This window comes from Chiloscyllium punctatum, chromosome 19 (assembly GCF_047496795.1).
Source record: "Chiloscyllium punctatum isolate Juve2018m chromosome 19, sChiPun1.3, whole genome shotgun sequence".
Taxonomy (NCBI): Eukaryota; Metazoa; Chordata; class Chondrichthyes; order Orectolobiformes; family Hemiscylliidae; genus Chiloscyllium; species Chiloscyllium punctatum.
In genome coordinates this window covers 68760266-68783963 of record NC_092757.1, presented here as the reverse complement: position 1 = coordinate 68783963, position 23698 = coordinate 68760266, and the positions used below count along the sequence as shown (strand labels likewise).

The 23698-nt window shown below is 38.9% G+C and overlaps 1 protein-coding gene across 2 annotated transcripts in view; it reads left to right on the top strand.

Annotated features, from left to right (window-relative positions):
- Window positions 1-23698, top strand: part of LOC140491446 (protein-tyrosine sulfotransferase 1-like) — a 68919-nt gene that overhangs the window by 28803 nt on the left and 16418 nt on the right. Inside the window, exons 4-5 of one of the 2 annotated variants that reach the window (XM_072589622.1) lie at window positions 7315-7384; window positions 10887-10937. In XM_072589622.1, coding sequence (XP_072445723.1) covers window positions 7315-7384; window positions 10887-10900 — 84 coding nt within the window. In that variant the 3' untranslated portion in view covers window positions 10901-10937. The remainder of the gene's footprint in view (window positions 1-7314; window positions 7385-10886; window positions 10938-23698) is intronic. The other variant, XM_072589623.1, reaches the window with a different exon arrangement.

The window sequence follows — 23698 nt, the reverse complement described above, 5'->3', positions numbered from 1 at the left end:
AAAGCTGATTTTAAAAATTAATTGAAAATGTCCATAAATCTTCCTTCTGGCCACTGTATCCCACAACACTCCCTCTCGACCATAAAAGAATCGAACTACTAAATGCAGATGTATATTGCTTTTTGCAGTTTACATTTAATGTACAGATTAGAAAGTTCATTTTAGAAAGGGAAATTAGTAATGATCCCTCACTACAGATGCACTAAATATGTAAGTGCTATATTTATGGCTGACATGAATTTTATTCCTGTATTTATTTCAGAGAAATATAACTTCTTAAAGGCTATAGAGCCTATGCAAAGGTTAATGATCAACCAATTTTGGAGACATAAAAGTTTGTAGAGAGACTCCTGGAGTTTAGTAATTGAGAGTATCTGTCTGTGCAGAGAACTGGCATGCTTCCTTTGCTTGAAATTAACTAAAATGAAAGTTTGTAGAGTTGAAAGTAGTGTTGTGACACAAGTTTGTAATTTGTAATTTACCTACTATTAATCTCTTCCTGTTAATCTGAAAATGGAGCTGTAAACTTGTGAGCTACTAATGATTGCTTCGCAAATCGTTCTTGAGGAAATCTGCTAAAGGTGGAGTAATTGCCCTTCTGAACACTCCACATTTTCATTTGTTGTTCTTTAATTTTACTTTGGCTTGTTGGCCATTTTTTATTTGGAGTGATTTCTACTTTATACAGTAGAGAAGTGGTGGTGGGTTGCAGAGCCCAGCATTTAAATTGTCCAAAACATGTTGGACTCTAGCCTTAAGTTTAAATCAAGAAGAAAAGCTCACACTAATTTTGTGGTTTACAATTGTGATTAGTGCAACTTGATTTGTTTACTATTGTATGATATTTCATGGACTGTTAGTTGTCTTGCTCACCCGCAAAGAGATTTTTGTTAGAATGGAACAAACAGTGCACTTTATTTTGTATTGGTTCACAAACTGATTCAAGTGAGTTGAACAATATTCTATATTTAAATTGCAACATCAATGTAGCTCTTTATATAACTACTTTTTTCTGTTTTTCCACATAATCTTGTTCCTAGCCATTATTTCAGAACACTGCCCTCCTTGTTACCTTGCAAACAAAAGACTTAAAAAGTCATATTTTTCTGACAATGTATATAAAATTTTTAAGTTAGTAGCATTAACAGACTTTTTGAAAGTCAAACTACATTGCCGTGTCAATGTTGTTTACTTTAGTTTTCAGTGCTATTTTGTCTTGTGCTTTAGCCGATACTGCTACCTGCAGATTGAGATACTGGTCTGGAGTTTCCCAGGGTTGTCGGAGTCTTCACATGAAATGTCCATGAGGCTGCTTGCTCTTATCTCTAAGGCTCATCAATGCCTCATTTACTGTAACATTCCTTTATTTGCATTTGTGCAAAGTAGGTTCTCCAATACAGCTCTTTATTATGTAAGACCTTTCTTCACTTGTTCATTCCAGACTTGTGTTTTCTCTGTCACTAGTCAGTTAGATCATTCTGATTTATATGAATCTCATACACAACACCCCCTAAGTTTCTCTCTGCTTGGCCTACATTATTCGAGTAGTTCATTTTTGTTTATTTACTTAATCTTTGTAATCATTACATCATTATTACTAACATCACTGTTATCACCATTTTCTTCATCTTTTCTCCTCGTTTCCTCCAAGCCTGAATGCAAAGGTATGTTTGGCTTGAACTTGTACTCTCAAACTGTAATGTCCATTTTTAACCACCTCTCCATTGACAATTCAACTGCCGATTATGTATTATAGAGTTGCTGTGCGACAGAGTCGAGCAAATTCTCAGTGTGGACTCTTGTGGATCAGAAACATCGCGGTCTTAACTGCTCTGTCCACCTCTCATTTTTGATTTGAGGATGGAGTGGAGAACTTGTCATTCAGTTGACACTTGTCTCCAAAGTAAATCACTGAAATCCTCATCCTTGAAATCTTTGGTTCTAATTTTAGGAAACAGTATATCACAAAGATCATTTTTTGTGCTCTGATCAATGAGTCTAAATGAAGTCTTGCCATTGCAATTCATCTTGATTGGAGAGCAAAAGCAAAATACTCTATCATGTCTAGATGTCCCCACGGATTTTCTGGAGAAATTCTATTAGCATAGACCAGTATAGCCGTTTTATGGTTGTACAGCAACAAGTCTTTCACTGTTATCAAATGTTTGTATTATCTTTTAAGCTTTTGGTCTGTTGTACTATATTTATACCACTCAGTTGTAGTTATCTGACCTTTGTGTTCTCCTTGATAATTTTTCTAAGCTGCACAAATTTGTCTGCGTTTACCCTCTATTGCTGTTTTGTTTTAGCTGTAGAATAATATTTTCTACCTCTACAAGAGTTCAATCCACTGCTGCCCTCAAGTGTCTCTATTGTTACTTGCACCTTGTCTGGAACATTGACTACCATAATTGTATCTCAGCACCTTCAGTCTGAATCTTTGTATGATAGAGACATTTTTAGATTTCCTTTAATCCCAAAAGCATTCCCAAAGTCTTGTGCTCTACATTGACCTGGAATTTCAATTCTTTGCACATCCCTATGTAAGTGCAAATCTTCCTTTTCAATGATTGCATACTCATGTTCAGTTTCCGTTAAAGTTCTCAGTTTTCAATTGAATATGGATTGCTCTTAAACCTGTGGGTGGTGTATCTCATACTACTATTGTGAATGTGCCTGGATTGTATTCTGCTAGAACATTAGTAGAAAATAACTTTTTTAATCTTTTCAAAAGCTGTAGTCTGTTTCTGACTCCAATATCATATGGCTTTTTTCAAAAGATTTCTTATGAGTTCAGTAAGACTGGCTAAGTTGGATATAAATTTTCTAAATTTGAATTACCATGCCTAAGAAGCACTCTACATCGTATGCACTTTGGTCCTTGTCTTCCTTGAATTCATTGTGATGTCTTGTTTTTAGATATTGTATCCGAGAAATGTACTCATCACTTTGGACAATTTTTAGTGTTTCTCATTTAATTAAGGATTGTGTTATGTAGTGTTGTTAGCATATCATTAACCTGCTATGTTCCTTCTTCATTTTGCCATGCAACAAGATGTCATCTTGAAGACAAATTATTCACTATTTCCCTTCTAGGTTTGAGACATTTGATGTTTGGTAGACTGTTAAAGCAATACTAACCAAAGGGTGGGATAAATGTAGTAAGCAACCTTCATTCTCGGTTTAAGGGTATTAGAATGCACTATTGGCCTCCAGTTTTTTGAAAAATGATGCTCATTTTGCCAAATTATCATCAACAGATGAAACCGAATGAATTTCCCTCCTTGTTTAAATGAATGAGATCCGTACCGTCTTCACCTCCGTCTGCCTTGGGAACAGTTATTAGCTCTGAGCACTTTTATGTCAGTTCTGTCCCTTGTAATGTAACCCTGCTTTCAATCAGGCTGTCCACCTGAGATTTTACATTTTCCATTAATGGATTATTTAATTTTCTGTGCAAGCAGATGGCATAGCATCTTCTTGCAGAGTAATGAAGAACAAGACAAATTGAAGAACTTTAAATAGCTTTGGAGATTCTTGCTGAATGAGTACAGAACAACCTTGATTATCCAAACATCAATTATTCAAATTTTGGATTATCTGAACAAGATCTCATGATCCCATAAAAATGCTGTACGTTATCCGAACAAAATGCTCCTCGCCCATCTCGTTTGGATAATAGAGGTTGTTCTGTATATGTATTTCTGCTCAGCAATGAGATATTCTGATTCCTTTAATGTATCCAGTGTTTCACTGATATTTCGTCCTTTGTGGTAAAGCTTTATAATGATTTGTCTACATATCTGAAGATCTGTATCTCCGGGACCTTGGAGTTTTATGTTTCGTGATCTGACTCAACCGTAGCGAACTGTCACCCAATATGAGACTGATGTTTCTGTGTTTTAAATTCTCTTTCATAGTTTTACACTTTCAGCATGATGGTCCAGAATCATTATTTCCATTTCTGTGGAATTTTCCTTTTGCAGGATCTTTTTGTTTTTGAGGTGGTGGTGGTAGTGTTGTTAACTTACAATATTTTCTAAAGTTTCTCAACTGGCCAGACTTCTAGCACACAGTTCCCATCTGGATATTTGTTTTACTTATGATTCTGTTCGAAGTCATACTTTGTATTAGCCAATATGGTGGATGATATTAATTCTTTCTCGTTGCTGTTTGGCAAGCTTTCAGGAGGGCGATAGTACCAATGTTGGGCCTACCCATCAGTTGTTTTCAGAATTTCCAATGTAGATCCACTACAGAACAATTTTGGGCCCTGATATCTGCTTGCACAGTGAATTGCATTGCCTATTCCAACATTAAATATGCCTTGGATTAGAGAATGTCTGTCTGAAATTCTCATCCCTAACATAAGCTACTGTATGGCCTGTTGTGGTTCTGTTCGCCGAGCTGGGAATTTGTGTTGCAGACCTTTCGTCCCCTGTCTAGGTGACATCCTCAGTGCTTGGGAGTCTCCTGTGAAGTGCTGCTGTGATGTTTCCTCCGGCATTTATAGTGATTTGTATCTGCTGCTTCCGGTTGTCAGTTCCAGCTGTCTGCTGCAATGGCTGGGTATATTGGGTCCAGGTCAAGGTGCTTATTGATTGAATCTGTGGATGAATGCCATGCCTCTCAGAATTCCCTTGCTGTTCTCTGTTTGGCTTGTCCTATAATAGTAGTGTTGTCCCAGTCAAACTCATGTTGCTTGTCATCTGAGTGTGTGGCTATTAAGGATAGCAGGTCGTGTTGTTTCGTGGCTAGTTGGTGTTCATGGATGCAAATTATTAGCTGTCTTCCTGTTTGTCCTATGTAATGTTTTGTACAGTCCTTGCATGGGATTTTGTACACTACATTGGTTTAGCTCATGCTGGGTATCAGGTCCTTTGTCCTGGTGAGTTGTTGTCTGAGGCATTCCTAGAAGCAATCAATAAGCACATCAACCTGGACCCAATATACCGGCCACTGGAACTGACAACCGGAAGCAGCAGATACAAATCACTATAAATGCCAGAGGAAACATCACAGAAGCGCTTCACAGGAAGCTCCCAAGCACTGAGGATGTCACCTAGACAGGGGACGAAACGTCTGCAACACAAATTCCCAGCTCGGCGAACAGAACCACAACAACGAGAACCCAAGCTACAAATCTTCTCTCAAACTTGTATGGCCTTTAATTCATCCTTCAATGCATAGTACCCACAGCATCCTGATGAATGATATAAATCTGTTCAAAAGGCTTCTATTAATTTGTCTCATGCTGAGATTGCTGATTTTGAATCTCTCCTATTCTATCACTAACTTTAACTTTCTTTTCGGGCTGAAGCTAGTGTCAAATATTTTAATCTGTGCAGAATGCTGGATGTTGCTTTGTTTCATGCTTTGCCTTACAAGAACATAATTAGCCAGTGGACTAATAAAACATAGTTTTATTAGTCAATGTGTTAAGCCTTAAGCTGTTCTATAGCAGTGTAACTGTTACTTCCAGAGATTCCTCATCTGCCCTTGTTATAGGCCTTCTGCACTATAAAATTGTTGAGATAATGGTTAGGTCTCTACCAGGACTACCATTCATACTGACTATCAAACCTGATTGATCTGAGTGACAATCGATGTTTTTTTTTGCCTCTTTATTATCAAGGTGTTCTCATAGCTTTTCTTCAAAATATTGCTGAGTCTGTGGCTTGGCTTTGAAGCCTTCCAAGGTTGAAATTGCTGCTCTTCACCATTTTGTTTTGGCCTGCCTTTGGAACTTTCCTTTTTTAACTGTGCCCTTTAGAGGCTGTTTTAACTTCAGATCCTAGCTGTAGATGTTTTCTCCTAGCTTTTTCTTACGTTTTAGGCCAGTACTGCTACCTCTCGAGATACTTGTCAGGAATATCTTGGGTTAAGTGGGTATCTACACACATGCTGTCATTGAGGCTGCCTGCTCTTCATCCCTAAGTGAGGCTCTTAACCTTATCATGTATGATATTATTCCTTTATTTACTTCTGTGTATGGTGTGTTCAACTGTCCACTACAATACCCAGGAGCTGTTCATTCTTCTCTCGCTCTCATTGTAAATGATCAACCCCAACCCTGCCTCAGTTCATCTATGGTGCAGCTGTCAACCCATGTCTTTATTATCTCCAATGTTTGCCTCGTCCTGTGTGCTCCTGCCTGGCCTTCCATGATCTGCCCAAAATTCTGCTGTATCTTAACTTGCACCAAGTACTGTACCCTTCAACCTTCTTTGTTAACCTACATAAGCTCACGATTAAGCAACACTTGAGTGGGGAGAAGAGAGGAACAATAAAGAGGAGGCAAGAGTGCTCAGAATTTCAGATATGCTACCGTTTCCCCAGATAGGAAGCAGAATGGTTACGTGACTGGAGTAGCAGTCTGTAGGCCTGGACTTGTGCTTTGGAGACCTGAGTTCAAATCACCTTGCTCTAAATAAGATCAGAAAAAGAGTTGTTCACTTATAATTACAGACCTGTTCTCAATTCCACGAGCTGACAAAGTGGTCTACCTGCATGTAACAAAATCTGGACAAATTCACCTTTTAAGCTGCTAAGTGGCAAGTGTCATTCATACCACAGAAATATCCGGTAATTACTATCTAGAACAAGACAATCTAACCATCTGACTTTCAATGGAATTACCATCACTGAATCCTACTGTCAAATCCAGGAGTGATAATTGACCAAAAATTTAACTGGACCAACCTACATCTTAAATGCTCGTAGCTAAAAGCACAGATCGTTGGCTGTGAAATTTGCAGTGAGGAACTTCCCTCCTGATTCCTCAAAGCCTGTCCACTTGTCTACAAAGTATAGGGCAGGAGTGTGATAGAATACCTTCCAATTGCCTAGATTGGTGCAGCAATACTATCCAGGATAAAGTATCCTATTTGTTTAATACCCCATTTAACACCTTAAACATTAGTTCCCTCAATCACCAACACAAAGTGGTAGTAGTGTGCACCACCTGCGAGATGCAATTGTTAAAGATGCATAGGAATGCCACCATTTATACTTTATTCAAGCCATATTGTAAATTATATTTGTTTCTTCTCTGTTGCTGAGTCAAATCCTGTAACTTCTCCCTATGCACACCATTGTTGGCTGCAACGATTCAAGAAAGCAGCTCACCACCACTTGCAATGGTAATTTGGCAGAGAGATGAGCGGCAAATGCTGGGCTTCAGTGACACCTATATCTAGTGATGGAATTTTAAATACCACAAGCATTCTAATCTTTCATACATGTATCTGTCTGTCTGTCTATCTCAAACATTTTGTGCATATGTTATAAATATATTATTTTAATATTTCACAGCAATCTTTTGAGGTTCTACCGATAGAAAGTAGGCTGGGAGGAGGTTCATGTGAAGCACAACTATTTGCAGGTACCAGTTGGCTGAATGGCCTAATTCTCCTATGTACATTGCTTTAGGTACAGTTTACTACCTCAAAAGTGATATTGGTGTTTAGGCCTTGTCACCACCAATTATGGCAGTTTTCCAGTGTATCCATGAAATTTGTGTTATCCTGTTGGGTGAGTGCTTGCCAATTTCTTGAAAATTTTTCAAAAATGTATTCATTTTTGTAGAACAGGACCTTGCTGGCTGGCTAGTATTTATTGCACATCCCTAGTTGCCCTTGAAGGTGGTGGTGAGCTGCCTTTTTTGAACTGCTGCAGTTGACCTACTGTGGTTGACCCACAATTTCATTGGGGAGTCAATTCCAGGATTTTGACCCCGCAACAGTGAAGGAATGCTGATCTATTTCCAAGTCAGGATGGTGAGTTACTTGGAGGGGAATTTGAAGATGGTGATGTTCTCATATATATCTGCTGTCCCTGTCCTTTTAGATAGGAGTGGTCATGGGTTTGAAAGGTACTTTTGAGGACCTTTAATGAATTTCTGCAGTGCATCATGTAGACAGTACATATTGCTGTTACTGAATGTTGGTGATGGAGGGCCAATCAAGAAATGTACATTTTTGGAAGCATTGAATGTTCCTCCCTCCATGGACACAATTAAAACTTACTGCTTTATTTTAAAATGTCTGCACTTAAATTTACTGTCAAACTTGAAGAATATACATTTTGATGTATTGATTTGGACAGTTTTCTGCTTGGTCAGGACTTTGGGGCTATGTTCAAAAGAGCAAGTAGTGGTTTATTGTTAGTAGTAACTATCTCCTAACATTGATTTTCCATGATGATTTGGTGGTTAAGTTTCTCTGCCTGTATTCAGGTCTTTAACTGCTGGAAAAGCAGAGATAGGACATCCACTGTTGGAATGGGTGGGGGGGGTCAATTGAGTAATAAAATATGGATTGTCTTTTCCAAGAATGCCAACCCTTCAGGTTTTGCTTTATGTAATATGGCTAAATTATTGTTGAAGCATTTTCAAGATACGTTAATATGGACACCAGCTTCCACTAATGTCATTAAATTGCATCTCCACCTTCCTTTACAAAAAAAGTCCATTGTTCTATCTTTTATTCTTGAATAAGTTGAAGGCTGCAGAACTGACTAGAAATTCTCTAGCTGGATTGGAGCTTGGATTGGAGAATGCCTAGTGGCTTAACCAATAAAGATAATGGGTCTCTGAGTTGTACAGAAAGTCTCTGATTTGATTCCCTTGTTCCAAATGGGACTGCTAGTCTAGGAAGGCTGAACACTTCCTTCATTCCAGTTGGGATTGCTGTCCAATAGTATTTGAATTTCAGCTGTGGAATCTATGGCCAACATTAATCTTCCATACCTCAAAACCCAGCACTGTCTGTTTTTAAACTTGTCTGTAAGCAAATGTTCAGCGAGTAGCAACAAGCTAGCAGTAATTGGTTTGGAAAACGTTGTTGTCGATCCTGGATTGTGCTAACTTGTGTTTTGTTGTTGACATTAAATTTGCTCTTTCTAGCTGTGCTTGAAGTCCGTAAATTACTGCTTGCATTGGTGAGTGACTACGTAATCCAGGTTGGGTTCTTGTGGCTCAGTGATAGTGTCCCTACACTGAAGCCTGGAAACCTGTGTTCAAGCCCAATCTGTTCAGAGGTTGTATTAACATATCTGTGAATGTTGATTAAAATACATTTATGTAGCACAGGAAATCGTATCTTATCAGTGGCTAAGATGATTGAAATAGAAGTCTCAATATGATATGGTCTCTCTTATTCATAATCTATTGGAATAGCAAATTAAACAAGAATTTATTCCTTGGTGTAGATGCTTCCCTATAATAACTGTAAATGAGATCTGTGAGCGGGAGAGGTTAACTTTATCACTGCACAGATTAGCCAAAACCTAACAGGAAAATGATACTGAAATAACATGATTCAAATTAATTATTTTGACAAAGTACCTGAAAAGCTGATTTAATTTGTGTGTATGCTTAGTTTGTCATCAAAATAAGAGATATCAGAGACGTTTCTTCGAGATTAGATTAGATTAGATTAGATTAGATTCCCTACAGTATGGAAACATGCCCTTTAGCCCAAGTCCACACTGATCCTCTAAAGAGTAACCAACCTTCCCCTATATTTACTTCTGACTAATGTACCTAACATAATGGGCAATTTTAGCATGGCCAGTTCACCTGACCTGCACATCTTTGGATTGTGGGAGGAAACAGAAATTTTTATATTTACCAATTTATACTGGAGAACAATTTTAAAAAAGACCTATTTGTTCAATATGCATATAGATAGATCTAAGGTGTTCCAATATATACTGATCATCCATTGACAGGAGTGATTATTGTGCCACAAACCATGTTGCAAGTAAGTTTATTTTTTTAAATGCTAAGCAAATGTATGCTTTTCTTTCGCGTTTAAAGCTCAAATTTAACTCTAAATAACGTGTAATGCCAAACCATTTGCATCGTGGATTTACAAGATAAAGAAAGATAGCTATAAAAAAGAAGTGCAGTAAAGACGGGTAATCAGTGCTCAAAACTTGTATATTTGTTTGTTGGTCCTATATAGAGAAACATTTGCAAGTTACATGACATGGTAAAGTACTTTGTTGATCAGGGAGAGAGAACCTCTTTTAAGAAAAAAATGTTTGAAATCATTGACTCAACTATATTAATTTTTAGTCTTTGAAAACAATTTGTGATCACATAATTGGGAAAATTATATTTGTAAATATGCCAGCCATTTTTTTGTGTGCTCCTGCAGTTACATTGGACAATATTTAGCAAGAGCGCACTGTGATAGCATTTGTTAAGAGAAGGATGGAATTAACATCTCCTGCTGATGACCTTTCATCAGCGGGTTTAACACAGATGTCATTCATTGCATTATGTTCCAAGATATAGAGCTACGAAGGATTAGATTGAAGTTAGATAAATGCATTTGGGATAGCCTTCAGCAATGAAATTATTGGATGGTGGAACAGACTTGCATCCTGTCCTTTTGTTGCTAGGTAATTATTGTGGTTGCTCCTTTTCTGCAAGTCATTGTAGTTCATGGATGAAAGCATTTTAAAGATTCAACTTTAAATCTTATTGAAACATTAGCCAATGTATACATTATTATTATTTTGCACCTCACATTAGACTGCTTTAAAATCTAAGATCAAATTGACGGTACTAAAATTTAAGTTTAAATTTTGAATGGCATTTAAGATAAAAGGGATATACCTTTTCCTGATACCTGTTTAATTTTGACTTAAATTATTTTTTGACTTAATTCTTTTAGCTTCACTGTATTTACTCATCTTTCTGATCTTATTTTTTTTGGCCTTCTGTCATTTGCCTGTCATTCTTCTTTTCCTGGGGGAGGAAAGTGAAAGAAAATAAGTGACAGTATTAATGAGGAAAAGTTGAGCATGTACTATCTGAGATGGTTTTATTTGAGGAAATGTAAAGTATGCTAAAATAAACTCATTTCTTTTCCCAGGTAATCAAAGGTGACTTTCAACTACCTGCAATTCTTAAAGATCTGCCAGAGGTACAGTATTAGGTTGCATTGTCAACTGGATTTAGTGATGTTTTGGATTGTTCAAATTTGTTACTATTTCTGAGGCTATGTTTAAAGTTACAATGGCTAAAGCTATCCAAACAATGGTAAATGCTAAAGAATCTGGGAAAATAATTGATCAGAAGGAGGTGACCAGTTGCATTCTTCAGTTAGCCTCATTTCATTTTGTAAATAGAAATGGTAAAATGCAAAATTCCTGTATATTTGCATGCAAAGTTGTCTCAAGAATGTTGGGGAATAAGTAAGCAACCAAAGAAATGACAAACTTTTTGAAAAAGCTGACTGCATAATAATGAAATTTTATTATAACAAAAATTATGTTGAGAACAAGATACAAAGGATGTGATTGCAATACAGATAGTGCAGATAAGATTCACCAGGATGTTCTCTGGGCTGGAGTCTTAGAACGGTCAGTAACCAGGAGCCACAGTTTTAAGATAAGGAGCAGGAGTTTTAAAGAGGAGCTGAGGATCCATTTTTTTTTTCACCCAACTCATCCATGCCAACCAGATATCCTACAATAATCTAGTCCCATTTGCCAGCATTCGGTCTATATCCCTCCCAATCCTTTCTATTCCATTGTAAATGTTGTAATTGTACCAGCCTTCTCCACTTCCTCTGGCAGTTCATTCCATACACTCCCCACCCTCACTGTGAAGAAGTTGCCCCTTAGGTCTCTTTTAAATCTTTCCCATCTTCTTTAAACCTATGCCCTGCAGTTTTAGGCTTTGCTACCCTGGGGAAAGGAACCTTGTCTATTTACCCTATCCTTGCCCCCTGCCTCTAGTGCTCCAGGGAAAACAGCCCCAGCCTATTCAGCCTCTCCCTATAGCTCCAATCCTCCAACCCTGGCAACATCCTTGTATATCTTTTCTGAACCCATTCAAGTTTCACAACATCTTTGCTAAAGCAGAGAGACCAGAATTGAATGAAATATTCCAAAAATGGCCTAACCAATGTCTTGTACAGCCGCATGTGAGCTCTCCATTCAGAGAACCAATAAAGGCAAGTTCATCAGGGCTCATCCTAGATGGATAGATGTTTGATTACTGCTGCGCATGCTATGGTTTGAAGGGCTTTTTTGCATGCTGCAAAAATTGTATGACGTCATTCCTATCTTGTCCAGATTACATAGAAGGAAGAAGTAACAAGTAGAACCAATGTCTATAATGGAACACACCTAAAAGATAGGATGAGTAAAAGTCAATTAAATTCCAAGTGAGAAAATGAAATGAAAAATTCTACTAAAGATTGTGCTTCTCTATATGAATAGTATTAAGTCAAATTTAAGTTTTGAATAAATTCAGTACTTTAAGGACCAGGTAACTTTAAAAAAAAAAATCGGGATGAATCTAAGGAATATAGAAAATCAACAGTACCGAAAATGAAAACAACACGCAGGGCGTGTGCAGACGACGTGGCGTAGTGTTGAGCTAAAAATAACGATTTTATTTTGTAGCAAAATTACTATCATAGCAGCCGGATTGTGATAGATTGGTAGAAAATACTTTTAAACTTTCAAATTTGTTACGAATGTCACACAAAATTTGACACGAGAACATAAGTGCAGTTAGGGTAAATGGTGAACACCTTCTGAAGAAGAGTTAGCCTTTTAGGAGCATCTTCTATGAAGTCGAAGCGCAGAGGATAATGAACAGAATTCCAGATTTTGGGACTCGGCAGCTAAAGGCAAAGTTGCCAGTGGTCAGGTGGGAATAATCTGGAATCCACAAGTGTATTGAAGCTATGAAGGGAGGGGATGCAGCGAGGCAGGAAAATCATTCTTTGAACGTGTTCGACCTCGGAGTTTGCTAAGCAGCGGCCTGTGTGAGGGTGACGGTCACCTCCCGGCACAAGGCAGGAAATATGGCAAGCTCTTTTACCTGACATTGCTGCCTCAGCAAAGTGTCAGGTAACAGAGGCGCATGACTTGCAGGAAGTCGGAGCAGACGAATGAAATCAATTGCTTTAAAATACAACCGCTGGCAAGCCTGAGGTCCTGCAATTTTTTTAAAGAGACGGCAGTAAAGAATACTGCTAGTGACGAGAAAAGGGCATGTGTTGACTTCAGCATTTTCATTTAGCCAGTTTTGCAACTGGGGTCCCTTGCTCAAACGCAGCATTCTCACTGCATACTGTACGAATTTTGGGTTCACGTATCAACTTCATAATTTGACTACTATTTCGAATAAAACTGCACCTCCCCCAAACCAAGCCAAGTGTCGTGGTAGTGTCCTATTTCGGAGCCAAATGAACTGTTCTGTTCTCACCTCAGAATGTACGAACCACCAGGTTTGTCATAATATTCAAAAACAGGTGTAAGAATTTAATTTTTTTTAAAAATCTAAGTCCTGGTCATAATGTTTTCAAAGTTCAAAGGTTTATCGGCATCATTTCATACCTTAATGTTTTTAATCTTATCCTATGTTTGACACTTAGTTGTTTGCATTTATTAATATTTTGTTTCCTCACTAATTCCACTTTTCGGTGCTCCTTGTCAGCTGTTCTAGTCTATTTGTTTTAAATGTTCTATGTTTCATGTGGTTTTGTTTTATAGTATTGGTCCTATCTCCAAGTCTCAATCTAATTTTGTCAATTCAGCAAAAGACACTTTTTTTTTCTTAATTTCTTTACTTTTTGTGAGAATATATCTAGTAAGTCTTATCTGCTTGAAAGTTTCCTCTGGTTTTTTTTCCTCTTGTCAGATATTTGCTGCAAATTTATGCAGATTTGTTCGTCTATATATTTGGGAAAAATCAAAGTCAAAACTTTCCTGTCATCACATCCAGCTCTGTTTCCTCCCTTGAATTTAAAATGCAATGGTCTGGAAAGTAGTCTTGTACATGCTGTAAAAGCTCCTGTTCTTAGCAATAAAATTACTTTTACTCATGTCTGTCTTTGGATAATTAAAACCAGATAGTATTGTGGCCTGATTGTTCCTAGTTTGTTTTTATCTTTATAACTCTTCCTTTGGCTCACTTCTACTCTTCTGTGATCCAAAACACATTTCCGAATAGTACCATTTCCCTTTTTAAAATTTATGTTCTGCCCTCTGTTACATATGTTTAATATTACAGTTAATATTTTAGGGGTACAGATTATAGGTTTTAGAAATCAAATTTTAAATGTAAAATTCAGATATTTACAACTCAAAACATATCCTTGTGTTTTCATGATAATGTCACAGTAATAAAGGTGAGAATCCTAAAGTTGCAGGTAGTCATACTTGGCTAAAGAACTGGAGACTAGATATTCCTGCAAAAAAATAAATTATTAACTTGGTTTCCCAGAATTAAGGAAAACTTTGGAATTAGTTAATTTGGAGACAAAGGGCAACCCCCTGTATCAATTTCTGCGGTTTCAGTTTCCTGCGGCTTACCGTGGCCTGAACATGTTACAGGAAACATTCCAGAAGCATGGACCAGGAGGCTACCGAGAAGGAATGTTTCCCATTTAAATGAATGAGTTTGCTCCAACTGTGGTTTTGGGCTTTTGCAGTAGGTCTTGGAACGTAACCCCCGAGGGTATGGGGAGACTATTGTAGTTAATTTGTGTTTTTACCTGGGAGTTGGCTGTGTGTGTCACCTTGAGTAAACTTTAGTGCAATTCTTTGTGTTTGAATTTATCTCTAGAATTCAGTTAGTGTGTAGCCAGCAGATAAGACTAGTTAATGTTGGAAATGCAGCTAACAAACTGTCAATGTTGGACCTTCAGTAGCTTTTCGGGTCATTGGAAGGCTAGGGATACAATCATGCCCACACCTATTACATTTTGGGTGTTAATGACAGTGGTTACCTGATTAGAGGCAATTGACTATTCATAAGGAATTTCTGATGGTTCATTGAGACGCAGTAGTTTAGATAAGATATGTAAATTCATGAGATTATATAACCCATGACAGTTGAGGATGGTTCACTAATACCAAAGGACATAAGCATTTGGTATTGATCTCATTAAAGTTGTGAAGACAGCATTCCACTCTCTGCTTGAAGCTCTAAGGAACTCCTCCCTGCACCTCTTTTGGTCTGTCTTGCGTCTGAAGAAAACAGTTCTTTTGAGAACAACCTAGGTGGCACTAGTTCAGTGGTTAGCACTGCTGCCTTATAGCACCAGGGACCTGGATTCCGTTCTAGGCTCGGACGACTATCTGTGGAATTTGCACATTCTCCCAGTGTTTGCATGTGTTTCCCCTGCGTGCTCTGGTTTGCTCCCGCAATCAAAAAGATGTGCAGGTTAGGTGAATTGGCCATGCTAAATTGCCCACCGTGTTCAGGGGTATGTAGGTGCATTCGTCAGGAGTAAATGAGTAGGGGAGTGGGTCTGAGTGGGTTAATCTTTGGCGAGTGGATGTGGACTTGTTGGGCTGAACGGCCTGTTTCCACACTGTAGGAAGTCTGTTTCTATTCTTAGAATCACCTGGACTGCCTGATGAGAACTGCTGTCTGACCTGAGCACAATGGGTGACTATTAATCACCCATTCGAATTCTTGGACATGGAACAATTACTCATGTTGCCAGAATAAATGTTTTCGATTTGCTCATCTTCATCCAAAAGTTAGTTGTCAGAACAAAACATATTTTCTTACACAAATTGATAATAAGCTAAGTATGGGACCTCGTGACCTTAATTAACCTCGTGATTCTTCTGACCCAATTCGCTGTAACAGCAGTTAAACAAGATCTCGTGCTGCACAGTGGAAGATTCCATTTGAAAGAGACACCACTTTCCATCCCAGTACTGGATTTCTTGTTCAACTTAGTGCCACAAAGAGGGAGCTGATACTCGAACTCAGTTGGAAAGGGGAAACACAATTGGCAGATTTGTTTAGCATTGTGGAAAAAAACATACACAGTCCACAATAAAAGGAAGTTAACGTTGTTGCATTTGAAGTACTGGATGTAGTCATTGTGGTTACAGTTTGAAGTCATAACAGTTATTGGAAAATAAGGGTGTTTTATGATGTTATAAGTCACCGGCAGGAATCACAGAAAGCTCATAACAACATGAGCAGGAGTAGGCCATCTGGCCCTTCAAGCCTGCTCTGCCATTCAGTAAGATCATGGCTGGTCTTTTTGTGGTCTCAGCTCCACTTACTCACTCTCTCACTATAACTCTTAATTCCTTTACTGTCAAAAAATTATCTATCTTAGTTTCGAAAGCATTTACCGAGGGAAGCCTCAACTGCTTCACTGGGCAGTGTGTTCCAAAGATTCACAACCCTCTGGCTGAAGAAGTTCCTCCTCAGTTCAGTCCTAAATTTGCTCCCCCTAATTTTGAGGTTATGTCCTCTTGTTCTAGTTTCACCCGCCAGTAGAAATATCCTCTCTACTACTATCTTATCTATTCCTTTCATAATTTTATATGTTTCTATAAGATCACCCCCTCATTTTTCTAAATTCCAATGAATATAATACCAGTCTACTCAGTCTCTCCTCATAAGCCGACATCTTCAACTCCAGAATCAACCTAGTGAACCTCCTCTGCACTCCCTTTAGTGCCAGTACATCCTTTCTCAAGTAAGGAGACCAAAACTGCATACTGTACTCCAGGTGTGGTCTCACCAGCACCCTATAAAGCTGCAACATAATCTCCCTACTTTTCAAGTCAATTCCTTTAGCAATGTAGGACAAAATTCATTTGCCACCTTAATTACCTGTTCTATTTGCAAACCAACCTTCTGTGATTCATGCACAAGGACACCCAGGTCTCTATGCACAGCAGTATGCTGCACATTTTTACCATTCAAGTAATAGTCCTTTTTACTGTTGTTCCGACCAAAATGGATGACTTGCACATTTATTAATGTTGTATTCCATCTGCCAGACCTTTTCCCACTCACTTAAAGTATCTATGTCCCTTTGCAAAGTTTCACAGTCCTCTGCACACTTTGCTGTACCACTTATCTTCGTGTCATCCGCAAATGTAGACACACTACACGTGGTCCCCAACTCCAACTCCTGTATCTAAATTGTGAATAATTGCGGTCCCAACACTAGGCACATTACAAGTCACTGCTAACCAGAAGAACACTAATTTATCCCCACTCTTTTCTTCCTGCTAGTTAACCAATCCTTTATCTATGCTAATATATTGATCATAACACCTTCCATCTTTATCTTCTGCACCAGCCTGGGTCACTTTGTGAAATATATTTGTAAATCTAGATACACCGCATCTACTGGGTCCACCATGCTCATAATGTCTTCATAGAATTCCAGTAGATTAATTAAGCATGACTTCCCCTTCATGAACTAATTGCAGCAACTGCCCTATGGGACGTTTTCTATCTAGATGCCTTATTATTTGTTCCTTGATAATAGCTTCAAGCATTTTCCCCACTACAGAAGATAAGCCATTTTTTGTCTACCTCCTTTTTAAAATAGTGGCATCACATTTGCTGTTTTCCAATCTGCTGGAGCTCTCCCAGAGTCTAGTGAATTTTGGAAAATTACCATAAGTTCATTTGCTATTTTTCCTGCTACCTCTTTTAGTAGCCTCTGATGTATTCCATTAGGGCCAGGAGATTTATCTACCCTTGGCTCCATTAGCTTGCACAACACTACCTTTTTCATGATAATGATTGTTTCCAGGTCCTTGCCTACCTTTTGTCTGTGTCAATTGCTGGCATGTTATTTGTGTCCTCCAGTGTGAAGACAGACACAAAATACCTGGCCTTGGCCATTTTCTCACATCCCATTACCAAATTCCCCTTCTCATGCTGGAGCTATGAAATCCAAAGTCATTAGGCAAATTTTTTAAAATGGAGATTACATAATCAGAAGCTAAAGGAAAGACCCTCTCAAAATCTTACATGTTGGTGAATAGCTGGAACACTGAAGAGATATCCATGAACTCCAGAGAACGATGAGTTGGCCCCAGGAAAAATGAAAGGATCTCTAAAGATTTCATAGGTTAAAGGACTTTTTGGGGAGAAATAGGAAATAGAATTGAGCTTATGATATTAGACCTTTATTAGCTACAGTGGTTAGTTTGTTTAATTCTTTTTTTTTTATATACAATAAAGCTTGTTGTTTGCTTAAACATAAAATCATCTGGCATAGTTCTGTTGGTTATTTGCTGTTTGTTTGATGTCTTTTAAAAATTAACTGTTCCTCACAGGATTGTAGGACCATGTCTTATATCTTTAAGTTCTTTGCCAGTAATGAATCTCTGATTGTTACTTCCATTCTTTCTTGTTTTCTCGACTTGATTCATCCTAAATATTTTGTAACCAGGATATCTTAGGCCTTGGAGGGATGTGATAGTGAATTGTTGCTGGACTAGTAACCTGGAGGCACATAATGCTCTGGGAATCCCAAACTGAAATTCCAACACAGCAGATAGCAGTGTTTGATTTTTCTAAAAATCTGGAATCAAAAATCTAATGGTGAATATGAAACCATTATTGATTGTCATAAAAACCCATTTGGTTTACTAATGTACTTTTAGGAAAGGAAATCTGCCCTATATGTGACTTCAGACCCATAATGTGTTTGACAATAAAATGCCAGCTGCCCTCTGCCATTCTGATTTTCAGCATTCCCAGTTCTTTGGGTTTTTTGCATTCTGAAATGGCCAAGCAAGCCATTCAGATGTATCAACCAGTAAAAGCCTGGTTAAACGGACAGAGCACCTGGCATCAACTTAGATGCTGGAAATGAATTGAGCAGAAACTGACCTGGACTAATCATATAAATACTCTGGTTATTAGAATAAATCACGTGCAAGGAATCCTGCAGTGACTGAATCATATTCTGACTCCCCAAAGCCTGTCTACCATCTACAAGGTGCAAGTCAGGAGAATGATGGAAGACTCCAACTTGCCTGGATGATTGTAACTCCATCAACACTCTAGAAGCTTTACAGCATCCAGGATGAAGCAGACCAATTGACTAGCATCACATCCGCAAACATTCACTCCCTCCACTATTGACTCACAAGAACAGCAATGTTTGCCATCTACAAGACACACTGCAACAACTTACCAAAGTTTCTTAGGCAGCACTCTCTTGATAAATGACTGCTATCGTCTAGAAAGACAAGGGCATTAGATACACAGGAGAGCCACTACCTGCAAGTACCCCCCCCCCCCCCCCCCCCCCACCCCCCCCACCTCTCAACTCCGACTCAAATCCTGAAACGTTCTCCCTAACAGCATTGTGGGTGTGCTGATTCCATGAATGCAGTTTACCATCACCTTCTCATGGTTAACTATGAATGCCAATCAATGCTTGTCCAGCTAGCAAAGACAACGTCATGATTTTTTAAAAAATTACTTCTGCCCAAAAGCAAGCCCGACCTGCCTTAATCCTAAAGTGTTCCTTCTAACTCATTAATTTTATTCAATACATACTTTAATGGTCTTTCTGTTTGATAATCTCAGACTTTTTAAAATCATTTTTCTTTTCATTTTTTTCACAATCCTTCCGGTATCCTTTTTCTCAGTGTTTTAAGTTGTTTCATCAGCATTTTAATAAACCATCTTCCACAGCAATAGTCACACTAACCATGAAAGTTCCTATTCATACAAATAAAAGCAAAATACCACAGGTGCTGCAAATCTGAAATAAAAATAAAAATGCCTGAGAAACTCAGCAGATTTGGCAGCATCTGTGGAGAAATAGCTAATGTTTTGATTCTAGTAGGACCTTTATTCATACAAAGCCAGCTTATCCTATATGTGTAACTTATGTCTCAGAGCTTGGCATAGAACATTTTATCAATGTCAGTCAGACCTGATTTTCACTTTCTGCAGTGCTATTTTTGCTGTATTATTTAAATTACATTAAGTCTTTTTTTTCTGCATTAGAAGAATAGTACACTTGACATTGATCTGTCTTAAAACAATTCACTCTGTACTTTAAATTTAACTTTCTCTTCCAATAGTTGCACTTATGTGATTATTTCAAATAAAAAATCATAAATTCTTTTTCTGAAAATGACAAATTATAATTTAGAATATGTAAATTAAAGAAATATGCAGTCCTGTCACCACCCCTTTTGGTCGAGGATATCAAATTTTAAAATTTGTTTTCTAATAAATGCTGCTAATTACTATTTTTCTGTTTTGTACTGTGTATGTACTGTGTTTTTGGGGATCAGAAATGAACAAATATACCATTAACATATGTTTTTGAATCCTGACTTTAGTGATTGTAATGAGGTCAGCCAGATCGACCTTTACAGAAAATGAGTTCCATGATTGGTGCTGTTAATCTTGTCCAATCAGGGAGCATTAGCTGACAGATCCCTGCTATAGGAAGAATGTTGGGAAATTTGAAAGGGTTTAGAAAGTTGGAGGGTTTGAGCTTTAGGGAGAGGTTGGAAATGCTGGGGCTATTTTCTCTGGAGCATCGGAGGCTGAGGCATGACCTTTTAGAGATTTATAAAATCATGAGGGGCATGGATAGAGTAAATAGATAAGGTCTTTTCCCTGGTGTGGGGGTCCAAAGCTAGAGGGCATAGGTTTAAGTGAGAGGGCAAAGATTTAAAAGGGACCTTCAGAGACAAATTTTCACGCAGAAGGTATAGCATATATGGAACAAGCTGCCAGAGGAAGTGGTGGAAGCTGGCACAATTATAGCATTTAAAAGGCATCTGGATGGATACATGAAGAATAAGAAGGGTTTAGAGGGCTTTGGGCCAAATGCTGGCAAGTGAGACTAGATTTATTTAGAACATCTGTCAGCATAGGCAAGTTGGACCGAAGGGTCTGTTTTCGTGCTGTACATCTCTATGACTCTATACAAACAGGAGTATATGCGGTTTTGTGAATTCTGAGAGCTGGCTCTGAGGAAGCTGGATGAGTGTAAATAAAGGGTGACTTGGTAAAGGGATGCCAGCCTCTGGAGCTATTTCAGTGGTGACGAGAGAAAAATGTGCTCTTGAAGAAATTCGCTCACAACAGTCCTCTTTGAGGTGGGGTAAGGATTTCTGGTATCATGCCGTTACTTGGGAATCTTGACTCGTTCAATCCTGCTGATAATGACTCGGCCCAGTTTGTGAAAATAATGAGTTTTTTTCCTTGTAAATGACATTGGACAGATGAAAAACAATGAGTAATTCTCCTGACAGCTTGTGGACCTACAGCTTTTTTGTTTGGTTTTCGGAGGCAAACTTTCCCTGAGGCACCAGATACTAAAATCTTTCAAGAGTTAGAGTGGAAGATATACAGCTTGGAAACAGACCCTTCAATCCAACTCATCCATGCTGACCACATATCCTAAATTAATCTAGCCCCATTTGCCAGCACTTGACCCATATCCCTCTAAATTCTTCCTTGTCATATACTCATCCAGCTACCTTTAAAATGCTGTAATTGTACCAGCCTTCACTACTACCTCTGGCAGTTAATTCCATACATACACCACCCTCTGCATGAAAACGTTGCCCCTCTGGTCCCTTTTTAAAATCTTTCCCCTCTCATCCTAAACCCTGTAGTTCTGGTATGTGGTATTAATGACGTAACAGTGCAAAAGCGCCTATTAACTGAAGCCCAACTGGAGTTCCAACAGGCACAACAAATGGCATTTTCATTGGAAAATGCAGCAAGTAGAGCATACGAGTTGCAGGGTATTCTGATAGAAGTGGGCACTCTCACCAGTCCGACTGAACTTGAGTGAAGGCAATTGCATATCCTTCTTTACATATTATGGATACAACTTTGGTTCTAGTCTCTTATGAGAAGTGACTGGTTCAGTTACCATTGCTCGTAGTACAAGGCCCGAGCCTAAGGTGGTTAAGGTGAAGTTGGTTGGAAAAGATTCACCCAGATTGGTTCAACATTTTTCAATCAGGAGATGGCTGCCTGAGTGAAGTCCTAATTAAATACCCATAAGATTTTCAGGATGATATGGGGACTGTCAAAGCGCTGGTATGCTTGCATGTTGACCAAGAAGCAATTCCACGATTCTGCAGCCTGCCCAGTGCCATTTGCCTTACGGACAAAAGTAGAGGCAGGAATCAGAAGGCTGGAAAGCAAAGGAATCATCAAACCAGTTCAGTTTTAGAATGGGCAGCACCGGTCAGCCTGACAGCTCGGTATGCCTTGTGGGGATTTTTAACAAATGGTAAACCGCTTTTTGCAGCTGGAAAAATAGCCAATCCCTCAAATAGAGGGTTTATACGCAAAGCTGGCAAGGGGGCTGCCCTTCACAAAGTTGGACGTGAACAATTCATACTTGCAATTGCATTTAGATGAGGATTCTCAGAAGCATGCCACAATTAATACAAATAAATGTTTGTACCAATATATGAGACTGCGATTTGCGGTATCATCAGCCTGTGCCATTCTTCAGCACACAATGGAGAACATTTTACAAGGTATACCCCAGGTTGCCATTTATCTAGTTAACGTCCTAATAACAGGGAAGACCAATAAGGAGCACTTGGAGAACTTGGACATAGTCCTGAGACATTTCTCCCAGGTGGGCAAAGACTGTAGGAGGGAAACATGTGTTCCCGGTACTCCAAGTGACTTGTGCTACAAAGTCAACAAAACCAGGATACACCCATTGGAAGATAAAGTGAAACTGTCATGTCAGTACCGGACCTTAGGTCTTTCCTTTAGCTGGTGAACTATTATGGAAAGATTGTACATAATCTGGTGACCTCTTCCCTGGCACTTCTGCATCAACACTTCAGGAAAGGTCAGCCTTGGAAATGGTCACGTAGCCAAGCCATAGCTTTCAGGGAAGTGAAGAATCAGCTATCATTGTCTAAAATGTTGACACACTATGATCCCAAGTGAGATCTGGTATTGACATGTGATGCCTCATCTGGCACTGGAGTAGTGTTAGCTCACAAGTGGCCCAATGGAGAGGAATGCCCAATAGTTTATGTATCCAGCATAAATGCGCCCAGATAGGAAAGGAAGGTTTTTCGTGGTCATAGTTGAAGTCAGAAAGTTCCACCAGTAACTTTACAGAAGCACATTTATTATAATAGCGGGCCACAAAGACATGTTAGTTCTACTTAAAGAGGATAAGGCAGAGCCACCCATAGCTTCAGGCCAAATGCTGAATGTAAGGCACCAAGTGAGAGAGACAGATAGTTTACTTCAGGGAATGAAGTTTGACATTTGGAATGAACTACTGGAGTGGCCCTGCATGGGTAAGAGGCATAGTTGACATGAGGTCAGGTTCAGTGACTTATAAGGTTCAGGTATGTGTGGTGGTCCTGAACAAGCACGTGGACCACATGAAAGCTGTAACACGGTAGCAAACTGTGCAGGAGCCTTGTTCCTCTACTGCCTTTCCACACCTATTCTGGAACCTGTGGGCTCTCTTTCTCTGTCAAGCGTTGAAATAACTTAGAATCTGAAATGGACACAGCAGATGTTGCTGCCTCGGCACCTCTGCCGCCTGGAGAGGAGATTGAGTTTCTTCTGAGATGCTCCAGGTACAAGACGTGAGCTGCTGTGCTTTACACACCACCCATATCAGAGGCAGAGGTGGAGGAGCCTAACCCTGTGCTAAAACTCCCTCGGAGGATCTCCAAAAAAAAGAGTGGCCTAGGTCTTCAGACTCCAAGGGAAGGGATGTAGCAATTGTAAGGATGTAAGCCAGGTGGACCTCATTGAATCTGAGTTCCCTGATTGGGGTTGTTAATCTAGTCCAATCAGGGACCCCTGGCTAATGGATATAAACAGGAATGTCAGGTTCTGCTTACTCGGAGAGCTGGCTCAGTGTCAAGAACTCTTTACGTGTAAATAAAGAGTGACTTAGTGACA